Here is an 18,259-nt window from a genome sequence, read left to right on the forward strand (position 1 = left end):
GCTTAGCCCACTGCTCTAGTCGTCATACACCCATGACTGTGTGGCCGGGCACAATTCCAAAGCCATCTACAAGTTTGCTGATGAGACCATAGTTGTTGGCAGAATCACAAGTGGCAATGAGGAAGCACAGGAGGGAGATAGATCAGCTTGTTGAGTGGTATAATGACAACAACCTTGTGCTCAATGTTAACAAAACCAAGGAGATGATTGTGGACCTCAGGAGGAAGTCAGGGGAACACGACCCAGATCTCATCGAGGGCTCAGAAATGGAGAGGGTCAAGAACTTCAAATTCCTGAGCGTCAACATCTCCAAGGATCTGTCCTAGAGCCTCTGGCTATACTTTGTGAGGTGTCTGAGGAGATTCGATACGTCAGTGAATCTCTACAGGTGTACCGCAAAGAGCATTCTGGCTGGTTGCATCAGTGAAGGTACTAAATCTCAGGACAATAATAAACTCCAAAGGGTTGTTAACTCAGCCTGCGACATCACAGGCATAAGACTTCACTCCATCGAGGACATCTACATGAGATGGTGTCTTAAAAAATCAGCCTCTGTCCTCAAAGACCCCCACCACCCAGGCCATGCCCTCTTCAGTCTGCTACCATTGGGAAAAATACAGGAGCCTAAAAACGAGCACAGACTGGCACAAGGACGGCTTCATCCCCGCTGTCATCAAATTGCTGAATAATCAATGAGCCAAAGACATTGCCTCTCTTTTCATCCACTATTATATTTAGTTTTATAGTTATATCGTAAGATGGTTATAATATGTATGTTTGCTGTCACAAAACACTGAATTTCATGATTTGTTCATGACAATAAATTCTGATTCTGATCTGCAGGTTCCTTCCTCTCCACGGAGCTGCCCAAAAGCCGAACAGTAACATTATAGCTAATTAACCCTCCCTCCCCCAAGTTTACAGATAAAGCCTCTGACTGGGGAAACTCTTACGAAGCAGGGATAAGAAGTCACTTTAAGAGAGTCACCCCAACGGTGACCCCATCACTGTTTCACACAACTTTATTCAAACAGTTGCTATGAGCAATGCCCAACCAAGGCCCTCCCTCCACTGACTGGATATTGGCTCCCATCTTCACCCAAGGTTTATGTGCGACTTCAGAGAACGTTTATTTTTACAATTTTAAACTTATTTATTGTTTGCCTATTATTTTATTCTAATTTAGTTTGTTTTTATAATGTATTTTCCTCAATTTTTTGGCCAGTTGCTTGAATTCTGGATACCAGGGGTTTTACTGTATTTATTATCTTTGTACCACTGAGATAGATTACTAAATGCCTTAATCCAGAGGTTCTCAACCTGTTTCTTTCCACTCACACACCACTTTAAGTATTCCTTAGGTCATCGGTGCTCTGTGATTATTAGGGGATTGCTTAAGGTGGGATGTGAGTGGGAAGGGAACGTTGAGAATCACTGCTCTGGACCCAATGGTTACTGAAATATTGTTTGAGAAAAATTGTTATTGGCCCATTTCCTTTGGAGTTATGGAACCATGCACATAACGAGTCAATGAGGTACGATTAAAACAGAGATTTTCAAACTTTTTCCTTCCACTCGCATACCTCCTTAAGCAATCCCCTTACTAATCACAAAAGATTTAGAGCATAGAGAATACTTTAAGTGGTATGTGGAAATTCCAGGGTTATCCTTTACAGAGTCATCCAGTATGCCAGTGTTTACAGAATTCTTTTCACAAGAATGGATAGCTTGCTTCCCACTGCATGAAGTAATGAGGCAAAGATAAACAATAATAATACTAACAGCTGCTTTTAGAGAAATAAGTGAGATCAATTGAATGCCATGCAGTCAACAAAATGCTCTTTTGCAACATGTTAAGGTCTGTAGTCCTGAAACAGAATGTATAGTCCTTATACAATCTAACTCCAAATTGCTCACTGTGCGGGGTGGTTGTATCTAAATCAAAACTTACCCAGTTCTCCAGCTGCATTTCTGCCCCCCACTGCGTATAGATTTCCATTCAGGGCGCTTAAATGAAAGAAGGTTCTCTTTTCATTTAGGGAACCCATCTGCTTCCACTTGTTGTAACGAGGGTCGTACCTATAAGTTGTATCAACAGCAGTCTTTCCTTTTGTGTCATAGTTGCTCTGTCCACCAACTACGAAGAGGAAATTTCCAATCACAGCAACACCATGCTGATATCGTGGCACTTCCATTGCAGCCAAAGACCTCCATTTCCAGGCGCTCTCATCAAACAAGCGCAGCTCCTTGCTCACCAGCAGCTGCTGGCGGAGCACGCCTCCCAGAGTTACCAAGTGAGTTGAACTGGAACGAATCCTTGTCCTTTCTGACTGCATGATCGGCTGCCTGTGGGGTAACATCTGGTAGTTACTTGCTTCAAGTAGAAGGTTAACACAGTTGGTATCAGCTCGCATGAACTCCACTGTCTGGACATGTTCGAGGAGCTCCTGCGGTGTCATCAATGGAAAGCGAATCTTCTTCATCAGTTTTGTAGCAAACTGCTTTCGAGCTTCCTCGTAATTAAGCCATTGACATGAGGCTTTAAACAACTGGAGCTCAGAGCAGTGTTTCAAACTGTCACTGCCAAGCACAAAGACAAGCTGGTCGCAGGAAAGCTTAAGAAACTCCCCATTGTCTAACACGATTGAAAAGTTCTTCACAATATAGTCTTTGATATAATCATTTAATTTGGTCAAGTGGAACATGTTGGCAATTCGCCCAAACTCAATGCAATTTCCAACTGAGACCTAGTAAATGCAGAAAAATTCAATAAAGATTATGTCATAACTGCAAACTATCATTAATGCCATATGGCATCTTTCTGCAATGCTCGATGCTATTTGGTCAAACATCTTTACAGTACAGGTAAAGATGAATAGTTCTGGATTTCATGTTTCTACTGGACATTGATGTGTTTTTATACTATTTTATATTGGAATAGGATTTAATCTGTTCTTTTGGTTCTAAAAATGGAAGCAGTTAATGTCTATTAGTTGCTTCCATAATTATTAAGGGATAAGATGTATGCAGGGCCACTTAAGTGTTTTATTCATTAATGCTGCAAAGTGTAATTACTAAATGACACTAGTGATTATTCCATTAGGAATAATCCATTATTATTCCATTATAGAAGAGTTTTCTGTTTGAGGAATACAATTATTTAAAAGCAGACTCTTGAAATACAAGCCGAGTGGGCAGGGCTGATCTTATCTCACTCACTGTTCCATACAGGAAAATAAATATCTGAGGAAATTGGAATTTCTCTGCTCCCTGTGTTTTCTAGCTCATCCAAAACTTGCGACATATGCAGCTTATCAATGTGTCAGTCACCTTTATGCACCGACCAGACTGATGAAGGTGCACCACAACAATCAGGGATACATTTTCTCTCCAAGTCTATGATGAATTCATCTTTGTATTCCAACATTGTGATCAGGAATATGTTGTGAAATTTAAAGTTATAAACAGTTCAACAATGCACTGTCGTCTTTAATACCAGCCCCGAAAACGTCCTTGGCATGATCAAACTCCCTCAGGAGACTATCGAAAACAAAAAAAAAAATCCAGCAAGATACTAGAAATCTGAAAGGAAACAACAATTCTCAAATATCAATGGAAGAGAAATGGGTCAAAGACCCTTCGTCAGATCTAAAAAAGTGTGGAAATGTATATTGTAAGTTTCACAGAGATGGGTGTGGAGAGAACAGAAGTTTTAAAAAACCACATATCATTAAATAGAGAAAAAAATCAATTGAAACAGAAAAGTGCAGCCACATCTGTGAAGAGGTGGAAAAAGGGGCGTTAAAAATTCAATATCGTGAACCAAGGACTGCAAAATATACAAATGAAAAGTTAACCGATCTTCCTTGATTTTTGGAGCAATATTAGGAGATTCGAGTGGCCCAGATAATTAAAGTGATAGGAGATTGGAAGTTTGGGTGTGGCATGATCAATAATGACAAGCACACATGAAGTGAGTGATTTTTAAAAAAATCGGCCACGTCTCTACGTTCTGCTGGCCCAGATCCAAGGTACAGAAGGAGGAGACGAGGGCCATCAGCCTTTATTGGGAATCTACGGGGAGGAATTACGGGGTTGGAGGCAGGCCAGCCTCTACAGTCTAGTGAGGTCACACTTGCACTGCCATGTTCCACCACATCGGGTTCACTCTTGTGGACTGAAGCAAGGTGTTAACCAATCTGCTTCTGGTTTATCCTGTCTAAAGCAACACATACAAATTAGAAGATGTGTTAATACTAATGAGACAAACCTGAGAAATTAGAAGCTCCTTACAAAAGTCAAGGACAGGCATTATCTGAAGGAAGCTGGCAGCTTCCAGTATATCCTGAAGGTTCTCCACACTGAGAGTCAGGTTTGATGTATAGATGAACTCAACAATGTTTCTCAGTCCTACTTTGTTTACTCCATGCAGCCGGATCGAATTCAGTTCTTGTTCCTTCATGCCACCTGACACCAAATGAATGCAAGTTTAGATAAACAGTGGCTTTAAAATTATGTTTAAGGTACATGTTTACACTGATTCTGGCTGCAAGGACAGGTTCAGAATAGTTTTTAAAAATCACAAACTCAACTTAGTCAAACATTTTAAAAGGTAGGAGAGACCCTTGCAAATATTGAAATAAAACTGCTGGAATAACATGGGTTAGTGTTTCAAAATATGACCTTTCCACAATGGCAGGCCGCCACTAAACAGTAGAAAATGGATCTCAACAAAGAAGAAATGAGAAGGCAAAGGCTCAAGGTGACTGTGGAGGGAAAGTAACTGCTCAGCTCAGGGGTAAGTTGATTTTGCCTTGGTCATTGTAGACGTTGCTTTGAATGTAACAGGCCTCAACTTCCAGCAGATTCCTTGGTTTTCCTCCGTTCAATGTCTGTGCAATAGCAGAGGGAAACAGACATTTTGAGCTGCAGGGAGAGTGACTTGGATGGGTTTATGGTGGGGAGGAGACTGAGACTGAAATATGTTTTCATTACATCGTGTTGAACTTCATCTCATCATAATTGGGTGGATTACCCACAAGATCTTTGTAGAAATGACACAAGCAGGTCATCAGGAAGGACACATGGAAGACCCTATCAAGTCCTTCTCCCGATCTTGATGATTTTGTCGTACAGTTGCATAAAGAAATCAAAGTCAGTAAATGCTAATTACCTGTGAACATGGCCTTAAAATAGTCACTTGCTGATGCCATCATGGCCCTGTGCACAGGAAACCTGTCATCACTGTCCCCTGGCAGTAATGTCACATCACACAGTAAACCATCGTTCCTCAGCTGGTTGAGTCCCTGAAATAAAGGGGGAATTAGAACCTATAAACACCGAACTCCATATCTTCTAAACAGAAACGTGTGTCTGTAGCAGCAGTAATTTACCCAGATTGCACACTCCTCTGATTTTTCTATTGGCTCTCACCACATGGGCAATCTTAACGCTCTCACTCTCCTCCTCCTGTGCCTGAGATCCATCCCACATACGCAGCCAGTTTAACTAACCCACGTATGCACGCTATTACTCCCTCACGTTGCCTCAGATACGTCATGAGTGGCGACCGGCACCACTCATGACAGCACTCCCCTCACACTCCAAGCCACGTAAGGAGGCAACTGATAGGATCTGTCCCACTATGTAATGGTCTGAAGGGCTGATAGTCCAGCCTGACCTTGTAAGATGCTGCAAGGGAGATGACATACACTTCGAATGGCAGGGGTGCAACTGGTCCTCCAACTCTCGCATTGACACAGAACACGGACTGTCGTATACGCCAGCTTCAACCTGTCTATAGAAATGGTGTCGGCTTTCCCATTTCTGTCAATCACAAAAATCTTCAGGAGACATTGTAAGACCTCAAAAAGACCATTGTAAATGGCCAGAAGTGGTTTGCAAACAGCATCATGTGGAAGGAACACATGCGTACAGCGTTATAGTGTCTGACCCAGCTAACCTGTGCCATTTTCTCAGCATCGGTGACGCTTGCCTATGGCTTAGGCCGTCACCAGCAAGTACCTCGGCAGTACAAGCCTCCCGAGACAGCTAAGTATATTGCAGAATAGTAGCCTTAAGGATGTCGTATGGGAGATTATCGTCTGGATCATCTAAAACATCCTTCACTTCACAGGCAATCTGCACTGCAAGACAAGCCACAAATAAACTGAATTTTGTCTTCTGACATCACGCTGAGGGTGGAGAAACTTACCTCGAGGATCGTGAACCACACTCGCGCATTATTAATAAAAGGGGGTGGGGGGTACCTCTAGCTCGACCTTCTTGTCCGCTTCTGTAAGAGGTTTATCCTTTTTAACTAGAAGGTGCTGTGAACCCACGGGGTCACCACTTGTATCAATGCAGATTTACCCAGTTTACACACAATTGAAGAGTAAACTCTCCACACAAAATGGAGTAATTCTCTTTATTCCCTTCACCATACCACCGAATTCCTCATTTCCCCAACACCACCCAGCCAAACCCCCATGACCTTCTCTTTGGCGCTCCGCCACAGAGGTGATCCTGACGCTCTCACTCCCTTCCTCCTGCATCTGAGATCCATCCCACGTACTCTGCCATCTTAACTAACTTGCACCTGTGCGCTATTACTCCTGGGCGTCTCCTCGGATACGTCATCAGTGGTGCCCAGCATCGCTCCCGACATAGATAAGCATATGACCGCAAGATGCCTAAAGATTAACAAGCTCTTTAAATAAACAATTTGAAGACTTGGTATTTGTCAACATATAACAGGATGAAGCAACAGGTTAGAAAGTCAGAGAAACACTTAGGGAAACATCATGCAGAGGGTCGGGGTACAACAGAGCTATCTGTGAGGGGTTTGTACATTCTCCCCGTGTCTGTATGGGTTTCCTCTGGTGGGGGGGGTTGTAGGTCAGTTGGGTGTATTTGGGCGGCATGGGTTTGTGGGCCAAATGGACCTGTTACCATGTTATTTGTCTAAATTTAAGGGATATGGGGAAAAGGCAGGTAGGTGGAGTTGAGTCAGTGATCAGATCAGCCATGATCTCATTGAATGGCGGAGCAGACTCGATGGGCTGAATGGCCGAGCAGACTCGATGGGCTGAATGGCCAACTCCTGCTCCTATTTCTTATGCTCTTATATTCTTATGAAGGACAACGGATCACTCTTTGAAATCAGTCAGGTCACCTAATTAAAGAAACCTTGACAAGCAAAAGAAAGTTATCTCCTTAAGCCCTCCTGATTTCTGCTCTCGTTGAAAATGGATCATTGCAGAGAAGGAAACAGAACCAGAACTGTACAGCACAGAAATGGCCCCACCACTTCCATGCCAATATTTGTTTACCTCCCTATATGAATCCCAGTTTCCTTCATTAGGCCCATAACCTTCTCTGCCTTGTCTATTTGTCCCTGAATAAATATCTCTGAACATGGTGATTTTAATTGATTCTGCCACCTCCTCCTGGCTGTCAGTTCCTGGGATCAACCACTCTGTAAAAAAAAACTTTTTCCTTAAATCTCCTTTAAAACTCCTTTTTACATCAAACCAGAGCTGACATGTTTTTGATGCCCCGACCATGGGAGAAAAGATTATGACCATCTAGTCTATCTGTGCTTCTGGTAATATTACTGTATGTATCAGATCAGCATCAGAACTTATTGTCATGAACAGGTCACAAAATTTGTTGTTTTCTGGCAGCATCATGGTGCAAACATTTATATAAACCACCTTACAGCCACCCCTCAGCCTCCTTCACTCCAAAGAAAACAAGCTCAAGCTCCCCAGAACTTCCATTCCAGCCAACATCCTAGGGAACCTCCTCTGCACTCTCTCCAGCGTAACCTCATGCCTCCAATAATGTGATGACCAGAGCTGCACACAATATTCCTGTGATGTTTCTTTTATTAAAATAAAGAAACTTGGGTTCATTTTAAAACAACTAGATTTATTAAATAAGCAGAACATACACGTGCCAGACCTCCTGTGGGGGTAGCCAGATTGAATCTACCCAAGATGCAACAGCATTCCCAAGATGCAACATTCCCCAGATGCTACACACTCTGTTGCTGACTCCTTCTGGTGGTAGCACTCTATCACTACATCCCCTTTCCTTGAGATGTTTAAATAAACATGATTCACTAATACACTGTTCTTCCAATTTAAAGTTCAACACAAACATAAACACAACATCAACAGCATAAAACTTTTTAAGTGTGCAGTTCCTTTTAGAGGTTCAGTCTGTCAGGTGCTTTGATAACTTGTGTGGATTATGAAGGGTATGGATAGGATAGATGTAGGAAGGTTTTTTGAGCTGGCCAGGGAAACTAAAACCAGAGGACACAGATTTGGGGGAGTAGATTTAGGACAAAGATGAGGAAAAATAGTTTTTCCCAGAAAGTAGTGAATGTTTGGAATTCTCTAACCAGGGAAGTGGTTGAGGCTGCTTCATTAAACATATTTAAAATTTGGTTAGATAAACTTTTACATGATAGAGGAATTAGGGAATATGGGGAAAAGGCAGGTAGGTGGAGTTAGGTCATAAATTAGATCAGCCATGATCGTATTGAATGGTGGAGCAGGCTCGATGGGCCATTTTTGGCCTACTCCTGTTCCTACTTCCTATGTTCCTATGTTCCTTCTCAGCACAGGTGCATGTGTCGGTCCTGCTGGTCACTACTGTCTAGCACTGGTGGTGTTTCTCCTGTTGCTGTGCAGGCTGGACCTTCTGCACCTCTCTGTTCCTGCAGTATCACTGGTGTTTTCAGCAGGCTCTTTCGATTCTTCCTCTGTATTTGACTGTCCTCTGTTCTGACCATGTAGGATCTTGGATTTACTTCCTCCGGAACAGTGGCCTTTTTGTCCCAATTGTGGGGATCCCTGACTCTCCCTGTGTCATGTTGTGCCAGTGGCCCTAAGCTTCTTGCTAACATTATAATTTGCATTTTGTCTCCTTTGCAGACACTTTTGTTTCTGTTTGACAATTCTGTTGTTTGGGTCTGCAGAGTAGAGAAATGTGGTGCATAGTCTACCTACCAGCAGAAGCTCAGCAGGTGAAATGCCATCTTCAAGGGGTGAAGCTCGGTAACTCAACAGAGCTAAATAAGGATTTGAGCTGCTTTCTTGAGGAGCTGTTTAACTATGTGAACTCCTTTCTCTGCTTTATTGTTTGACTGTGGATGCAGAGGACTTGAAGTCATGTGTTGAAAATCATACGTTTCGGCAAAGTTCTGGAATTCTTTACAGCTATAGCATGGTCCATTTCTACTGTAGACAATTCGAGGAATTCCATGTCTTGCAAAGATTGATTTCATATATCAGATCACACAAACAGCAGACATGGTAGGAAGCTGCACAATCTCTGGATAGTTCAATAGATAATCAATAACCAGCAAGTAATTCTTTCCATCCATGTGGAACAGATCAACCCCAACTTTCTCCCATAGTTCTGTTGGTACACCAATTATTATCATGGGTTTCTTTGTCTGCTTGAAACCATCCTGGCAAAGTCAGCATTTAACCCTGGCCAATAAACAGCAGTTCTTATCAATAATCCTGAACACAATTTGATCACGGATCATTAAATCTTGCAGCAATCCAAAATTACACGTTTTTGCTTCTAGTTTTAAGTCTGTTAAAAAAAGTATCAAAACTCTCTCCCTGCAGGTGCGTGCATGAGTGAAACACGCACCTCTTGAAAGTTTCATTTTCCTTTTGTGAACAGCATTCATCAAACATCTCGTATTTGTTGAATTTGCTCTGGTCTTCTGCCTCGGCAAAGAATAAACATGTTGAAAACCTCTAGAGCTTGAGGTCCCACCACAGTAAGTAGCAGTGGAAGTTTCTGTGTATCTGGTTTGCTATCAATTCCAATGGCTTGCAAGTCCACCATAAAGCTTTGTTTAAACAGCTTCCATTCATCGTTGACATTTCCAGTTCCATTTTACAGCTTTTGGATTTTTAAACTCTCCATATTTTCACTGCTGATATTGGCTGTTACTCTCTTTTTTTTTTCTTTCATCCTGTGTACAGCAGAACTTGGGTGTTTCTTCCACTCCTGGTACCATGTGATATTTCTTTTATTAAAATAAAGAAACTTGGGCTCTTTTTAAAACAACTAGATTTATTAATTTAGCAACCAGCACTAAAAACAGACACACACACCCCAGACCTCACGTGGAAGCATCCGTCTTGAATCTTCCCAAGATGCAACATTCTCCAGATGCTGCACCCTCTGTTTCTCACTCCTCCTGGTGGTAGCACTCTATCACTACAACTCTGAGTACTTTTATATTCTGTGTACCAATTTATTAAGTCAAGCCTGCCATTTGCCTTCTCAACCACCGACCTTTCCTGTGTTGCCATTTTCAGGGAAGTTGAACCAAAGATCCCTCTGATTATTAATATTTCTTAGTGCCCCACTACTTGCTGTACATGTCCTACCCTAACAACTTCCCAAAATACTGTACTTTACACTTGGCTGAATTAAATTCCATCTGGAAATGCTCACCCCAACTTCCCCTCTGACCTTTCTCCTGCGGTAGCCTTGGGCAACCTTTCTCATTATCCAAACCACCACACCATGGTGTTATCTGCATTCTTACTCATCATGACCTCCTACCAAGTCGATAATGTAATTTAGAAGCAACGTGTCCCAGCACTAAAATCAGTAAAACATCCTTGCACCACTACCCTCTGCCTCCTATCACCAAGCCAGTTTGGATTAAATTAACTCATTTGCCTTGCACCCCATGTGCCTTAACCTTCTGGACGGGCCTACTGTGTGGGACCTTGTCAAGCCCTTTACCAAAGTCCATGTCGAGCAGTCTGCCTTCATTGATCATTCTACGTAACGATATTGAAAGGAGACGTTTGTGTGTACCTGCAGTACAGCTGAGCTGTGTGTCTCACTGTTGAAGGATTGAGGGCCTCCCAGAGAAATCGAGGACTGACAGGTTTTTGGGTCATCCATCCTGCTGGAGGTCAAAGGCATTTTTGGAGGAAAAGTGCCCTCTTCTACCAGTGAGCTGAAAAGAATAACATGGACATATGTTCAGTTGGAAAATAGGAGAGTCATTCACAACATTGTCTCTTAAGAACTATTATACATGATGTGACGCTGCTGGAGATGCTGTAACGGCGAGAGCAGGGAGCGGAGACACTGCGCTCCCGGGGGATCCAACTGCCTAGTTCGTACAGACTTTGAAGAGCCTGTTAAAGGAGACAACAGAAGTTTTATTTATAACCCCATGGTGCTGCCTCTGGTCGGCAGCAGCCATGAGGGGTTGCAGACTCCAGGGAAGCAGAGGAGAGCCCCCCCCATCTGAGAAGGAGAAGCAGAGGAGACAACCCATGGGACAGTGACCATGGTGGTGGACCAGTGAGGGGCTCTGTGGCGGACAGAGGTGGTGGGCCATTGGTGACGAGGCAAGGAACCCATGGAGGCTGCGGACTGCTGGAGACAAGCTCCAAACTGGCTGGAGGGCTACCAGGTATCGGAACTTGGTGGAGGAGGGTGCCAAGGGCACTGAAGGGTTCCTGACTGTGTCGGAGGTTTGGATCTGGAGCTCGGGCTGCCAGTGGTTTGGACTGGACTCTGTGTGGCTGTAAGGAGCATTGGAGGTGAATCCACGGACACTCGGAGACTCTGGGGGTGGGGGGGTGGAATCTCTCTTGCTTCTTTCTCTGCCGATGGCAAATCTTTCTCCTTTTCGGCAGAAGATTTCTCTTCACAAATCACTGAGTCAGATTCGCTGGCCATTTAGCACATTGCTTAGGGAGTGTGCTGTTCAGTTTTGCTGATGAGATTCCTATCTTACCAGGTGAGCAGACTTCAAAGGGGTGTCAAGCTCTCTGAAACATTCTGAAGTTAGAAAGAGTACTATAAAGAGCCACATTCTTTCTTTCTTCCTTCAACCTCAGCAGCTCAGCTACAGAAAAATTCCTGGCAGAATGGATTATGGGCAGCAGGGAGTCTGATAACAGCCGAACCAGAAGATAATATGCAGTGGGTTTCCACACAGATCAGGGAGAAGGTGAAAAAGTAATTTCATATAATTTCTTCAAAATAATAGATAAAATGTGAAAGCTGCTTTGTTACCAAATGAAAGTATTAATCTCTGGACAAGAAATTGTATTATACACATGTTAATACATTTTTGCAGCATTGTTTGTACATCTCACAGCTTTAGATCATGAAGTTTAAGACTTATTGATTTAGCTAGAAAAAGAACGTAAACATTTCCTGAAAGGTTAACAAGATGTAATGTAATAAATTAGCCTATGTGAAATAGCACTCAACTAAAATGTAAGAGATAGAGAGTTGGTATTACTGCTCAGACCATACATTTATCAGTCAACATCATCAAGGACCCTCCCCACCCAACACATGCTCGGTTCTTGCTGCTGTCCTAAAGAAAGAGGTATCGGTGCCACAAGACTCGCACGACCAGGAACAGCTGCTGCCCCTCCATCATCAGACTCCTCAATGACAAACTCAGCCAGGGACTCATTTAAGGACTCTGACTAGTGCACGTTGTTGATTTTATTCTCTCTGTGTTTACATTTCATTTGTTTACATGTATACGTTGTTTATGGTTTTTTTTGCACGACCAATAAGTAATTCTGCCTCGCCCGCAGGAAAAAGAATCTCAGGGTTGTATGTGATATCTTGTGTGTACTCTGACAATAAACCTGAATTTTGAACTTGTTTGAACTTTGAATTGAAAGATCAGTTAGCTCCTGCTAAGAGGGCAGATGAATTGACATTGTGGCATTATAGAGAGGAAGGATGTCCCACACAGCTCCTGATTCAACCTGTGACAATGTGGGGTTTCCCCATGTGTTCTGGTTTCTTCCAACATCCCCAAAACATGCTGGTTTTGAGGTGAAGTGGCTATTGTAAATTCCCCCAAATGTAAGTAGTATGTTGGAGGGTAAGGGGGTTGAATGGATATGTGAAAATAGATCACAGGGAAATAAGTAGGGGGGGGGGGAATGGATGGGATCGTGTGGAGAGCTCAATAACTTTCTTCACCTATACCTGTGACATGATATCCCTCCAAATAGATAAGGGGGATTTTCATGTAGATATGCTTTCTTTTCTAGATTCCGTATCTGAGTTTTATTAGTGTTTTTACAATTATACAGAGGAAACTCTTCTTAATCAGTGAAACAACCACCTTTAGAATACGGTACTTGGAGGCCAAGTGGTAATATTTGTTTCCTTGGATCTCAGCATGTTAGTCAATCCCTGATCAATCCCTGACACGTAATTGTTTTTCCAATTTTTCTCCGGCTCAACCTGTCATATAATAGCACAGCTGAGATCACTGATTCATCGTAGAAACAGTCAACCTTGCAGTCTGTGCTAAGACTTTGATCTGAACATCCCCCATCAAACCGGATTTTAGAATACCTGAACATGCCTGATCAGCATTTCTTCAATTGTGAAAGATTAATAACACACTTTCTGATAAATTCTTATTATGTTAACATTATAAATGAACCTTTATAAACATTAAAGCAAAGAAGTAAATGATTTCATTAAATTAGTAGATAAATGTGTGCTTGTAAGATCAGTGATGGAAGACAAAACCTTAAGAATCAGTATCAATCCCCTCACAAATTTTTATTTACAGACGGAAATGAATTCTAATGTTTGGTACAGGCTTTCTATTTCAAACCTGCAGTATTTTGCAGATAATTGAAATAGAAAATACAGGCAATCTATGACATGGAAAATAACTAGTGTGGCTTGCAGACTGTGTAATCTGAGGAAAATTACATTTACTTCAATTAGAGTGCACTTATTGAGTGAAAATGGAAGATGATTCCTTTTCAGTTATTATATTGTCACGTGAAATATAATTACAGGTATTGGCATTCTCACAGCATTCATTAGGGATGTCAGTCCTGTTAGCTCCAGTGGAGAGATGTACCTGCTGTTCTCTTTAGGAAAAGACTTGCGAGAACTTACATAGAGAGGCGTTACTTTTGCGACTCCTTGTGATAAACGGTATCAAATTTTGGACAAATTGTGCAGATGTTATTGTATCAAAGCTTAAAGCTTCGCAGTCTGACCCAGGGGCTGCTGGGTTGAAACTTTTACTTATTTCCTGACATCTCAACTGTGATGAATTAGATGATGAGTTTTCAACATTCACATTTTAACTTCATGAAAAATGATCGAGTATTTCAAATATTTCCTGAAGTATCTTGTTCGTTTACAATGTTAAATTTATCATTATTATTCTAGAAGTTCCTTATGTGGACTTTGCTGAGAGAGGGGTGAACGTGTATATGAACATTTATGAGGGTGTAAAGGGCAGAGCCTCGCCCCCACTTCAGATACTCAGACCACTCTGTAATGCAAATCCTGTCATACAGACCAGTTCGGAAGCAGGTTAAAACCTGGCCAGCGGGGACCATTCATGCATTCCAAGACTGCTTTCAGCGCACTGACAGGCATAGGTTCAAGGAAGCAGCTACCAGTGGCGACTGCATCAATCTGGAGGGGTGACCAGCTACACTAGTCAGTGATCTGACACAATCAGACCAATTGAACAAAAAGCTTGTTGACAAAGAATCAGTCAGAGTCGTACAGCGCAGAAACAGGCCCTTCTGCCCAACTCCTCCATGTTGACCCATTTTCCATTTCCATTAATTCCGTTTGTTTGCATTAAATCTGTATCCTTCGGTGCCCTGGCTCTTAAACATCTGTTCACCATCTCCTCCGTCAAAAAGTTCCAAATATCAACCACACTGCACCTAAATCTTTGTGGTAACGGGAAGTTCGGTGCATTGTGGCTCAAGCTGCTTCAACAATTGATGCCCATCAAGAGTGGGCTCAGTTAGCTCTGTACTGGACCACATCTGTGAATCCTGCATACGTGACAGATTATTGGTGCACAGGGTGTTGTATAATGGTAACTTGCTGAGCACCAAATAACACAAGTCTATTGTGAAGAGAGAATATTTGAGAATAAGTAGGTTGTAATAAATGAATTTATGTATATGTTTAAATACATAATAGTTTTGGAGCCAAAAGCAAAATATCACTGTGCTTGATTGCTAAAATCCTACACAAATTACTGGAAATATTCAGCAGGAGGCATCTGTGGAGAGAGAAGCACGGTTTTGATTTAATAATAATATACATTGTATCATGTACATTGGCACCAACATTTCAGGGAGGTGATCTATTGGCTGTTCTAATGAAAGGCTATTGTCTAAAAACAGTGACTGTCCACAGATACAAACTATTTCCCCATTTCTCTATTGCAGGATTTTGGGTCCTTGGTTCATTCAAATGCAAACCTTGCTGTGTTTCATTATTTGTCTGACACCTATCCTCTGTTAAATGGAACACTTTCCTGTTTATTTTAATAGTTTACAGATGATGATGGGGAAAAAAACTTGCATCGACCTTCCTGCTGCAGTTTTATCCAGGCAGGACATGTTCTCTCTCAGAACCTAACATGGACATTTTATTGTGATGTTAAAAATTTTACCCCCTCCATAAATCTTCGTCCGCGAAGCCAAGCCAAAGAAAAAGAAAGAAAAATTGCTCTGTAATTGAAGCTTTTATAGGTCAACCCATACAGTTGTACTTCAGATACCATTAAATTTTATTTCTGAGATTATGCGTGAATCAGAACCCCACCTGTGTCTTGCCTCAAACAAAATCAATTAGTTCATCTTTTAATCAGTTACGATCTACAAGACTGTAGGGTTCACATCAGCATCTCCCACCAGATGAGGTGTCAATGGAAAGGAAATGAAGCAGTAAACTGAGACCTCTCTCTTGCCGCAAAATACTTGCTGGTAAGCACAGTTTAAAGAAACCTCATCAATAATAGATGAGGTCTGGACTGTCAGGAGGAGGATGGATGAACAATAAAGAGTAGAGTTACGCAGAGAATAAAGAACATGTGTCAGATTGTTTGCATCAAGTTTAGGAAACTGGGGTCTGGTGGGAAAAATACAGTATCACAGAGGAGGGGGAAATTAAATCCCCCTCCCCCACTGTTCTTTAGGAGTTGGATATTGTTCTGGGGATGCTGTGGTATTTTGAATTGTGACTGCTCCCTGTTTCACAATGAGGGAAACAGAGTAAACCCACATATTTTCTTTACCTTGAACCATAGAGCACTACAGCACAGAAACAGGCCCTTCAGCCCATCATCTGTGCCAAACTATTATTCTGCCTAGTCCCAGCCCATAGCCCTCCACACCGTCCCATTCAAGTACTGATCCAAATTTATCTAAAATGCCAAAATCAAGTCTGGATTCAGCACTTTAAAAAGCTCATTCCACACTCCGACCCACCACTCTCTGTGTGAAGAAATTCCCCCTAATGCTACCTTCCAACATTTCACCTTACATCCTTCACTCATGGTGATGATATCATGGTGGGGGAGAGGCATCACTCATGGTGATGATGTCATGGGGAAGAGATATCACTCATGGTGATGAGGTCATGGGGGAAGAGGCATCACTCATGGTGATGATGTCATGGGGAAGAGGCTTCACTCATGGTGATGATGTCATGGGGAAGAGGCATCACTCATGGTGATGATGTCATGGGGAAGAGGTATCACTCATGGTGATGAGGTCATGGGGGAAGAGGCATCACTCATGGTGATGATGTCATGGGGAAGAGGCATCACTCATGGTGATGATGTCATGGGGAAGAGGCATCACTCATGGTGAGATGTCATGGGAAAGAGGCATCATTCATGGTGATGATGTCATGGGGAAGAGGCATCACTCGTGGTGATGATGTCATGGGGAAGAGGCATCACTCATAGTGATGATGTCATGGGGAAGAGGCATCACTCATGGTGATGATGTCATGGGGAAGAGGCATCACTCATGGTGATGATGTCATGGGGGAAGAGGCACGCCTCTTGAACAGATGAGGTCAGAGGTTGTTATGGATATGGAATGGATTTGTTTTGAAAAAGGAACTGAATTTTGGTAGAAATGAAACTGATGGTCACGTGGTTTACAAGAATTGGGACTCATCTTATCCATGATGTGACTGTCACATGACTTGGAGAAATTATTACCGAATTCAGACTTTTTGAGTTCAGTTTTGGAACAGTTCAGCTTGGAGTTGACAGAAGTCAAAACCCTGTGACATCCAGGGGTTGAAACCTTGTGAAAGACAGGGTTGAGTCACAGTGACCAGAAGTGGTGCTGTTTGTTGTGTGTTACTCCTAGAAAAAGGGGAACACAGAATCCATGGGTTCTGAATTCATGAAGACCACTTTGCTGTCTCTTTGGAAAAGAGGGCAGAATTCTACAGGTGTGTTTGGCCACTTTGTTTAACCCTTGTCTGGGTTTGTGACATCATTATAGAGGAAAATAGCCACATTCGCTGTCTTTAAGAAGAGGGCAGATTCTTCATGTGGAAATTATAATTGTGAGCAAAAGAGGCCTGAAGATATAATGTTTAAAAGCACTTTATAATTATCTCTGAATTCAAGAATTTAAGACCTTCAAACAAGACTAAAATGATGCTGAACTCTTTACTGGTAGCTCAGTAATTGAGCCATCATGTTACATTTGTACGAGACATTGGTGTGCAGTTGTATGCAGTTCTGGCCATCCAGTTATAGGAAGGAAGACTTTATAGTGGAAAGGGTGTAGAAAAGATTAACAAAGATTGGACCACACCTGGAGATCTTGAGGTATAAACAGAAATTGGTTAAGCTGGAACCATTTCCCTGGATCATATGAGGCTGATGGATGCCTTTAGTTAAAATAATGAGTGACATGGAAAGGGTGAATAATACCAGAAGGTTTTCCTGGGTAGGACAGTGTAAAACTAAAGGGCACAGATTTCGGATTTATTGTCAGAGAACACACATGGCATGAAATACAACCCTGAGATTCTTTTCCCTGCAGGCCAGGCAGAATTCCCATCCCAGACTGTGATGCAGCCGGTCAGCACACTTTCCACCACACCTCTGTAGAAATTTGCCAGGGTTTTCGATGGCATATCAAACCTCCCCAACTCCTGAGGAAGTAGAGGTGCTGACGTGCCTTCTTCACTATGCCATTATTGTGTTGGGTCCAGGACAGATCCTCCAAGACAGCGACTCCCAAGAATTTGAGAAGGGAAAGGTTTAAAGTGGACCTGAGGAGCAACGTTTTCAAACTCAAAGTGGTGGATATGTAGCAGTGAGAGCATTTAACAAATATTTAGAAGGTGCATGGCTCAGAAAGGTTTATGGGATATGAGCCAAACATAGGGAAATGGAACTAGT

At 42.3% G+C, this 18,259-nt stretch overlaps 1 protein-coding gene across 5 annotated transcripts in view; it reads right to left on the reverse strand.

The window, feature by feature from the left end:
- Nucleotides 1–18,259, reverse strand: part of LOC138738362 (kelch-like protein 13) — a 73,254-nt gene that overhangs the window by 7,682 nt on the left and 47,313 nt on the right. For all 5 annotated transcript variants that reach the window (XM_069888408.1, XM_069888407.1, XM_069888409.1 and 2 more), the window contains 4 exons: nucleotides 10,867–11,011; nucleotides 5,174–5,306; nucleotides 4,271–4,467; nucleotides 1,952–2,747 (listed from right to left, as the gene is read on the reverse strand). In XM_069888408.1, the coding sequence (XP_069744509.1) occupies nucleotides 1,952–2,747; nucleotides 4,271–4,467; nucleotides 5,174–5,306; nucleotides 10,867–10,977 (1,237 nt within the window). In that variant the 5' untranslated portion in view covers nucleotides 10,978–11,011. The remainder of the gene's footprint in view (nucleotides 1–1,951; nucleotides 2,748–4,270; nucleotides 4,468–5,173; nucleotides 5,307–10,866; nucleotides 11,012–18,259) is intronic.

The sequence above is a fragment of the Narcine bancroftii genome, chromosome 7 (genome assembly GCF_036971445.1).
Source record: "Narcine bancroftii isolate sNarBan1 chromosome 7, sNarBan1.hap1, whole genome shotgun sequence".
Lineage (NCBI taxonomy): Eukaryota > Metazoa > Chordata > Chondrichthyes > Torpediniformes > Narcinidae > Narcine > Narcine bancroftii.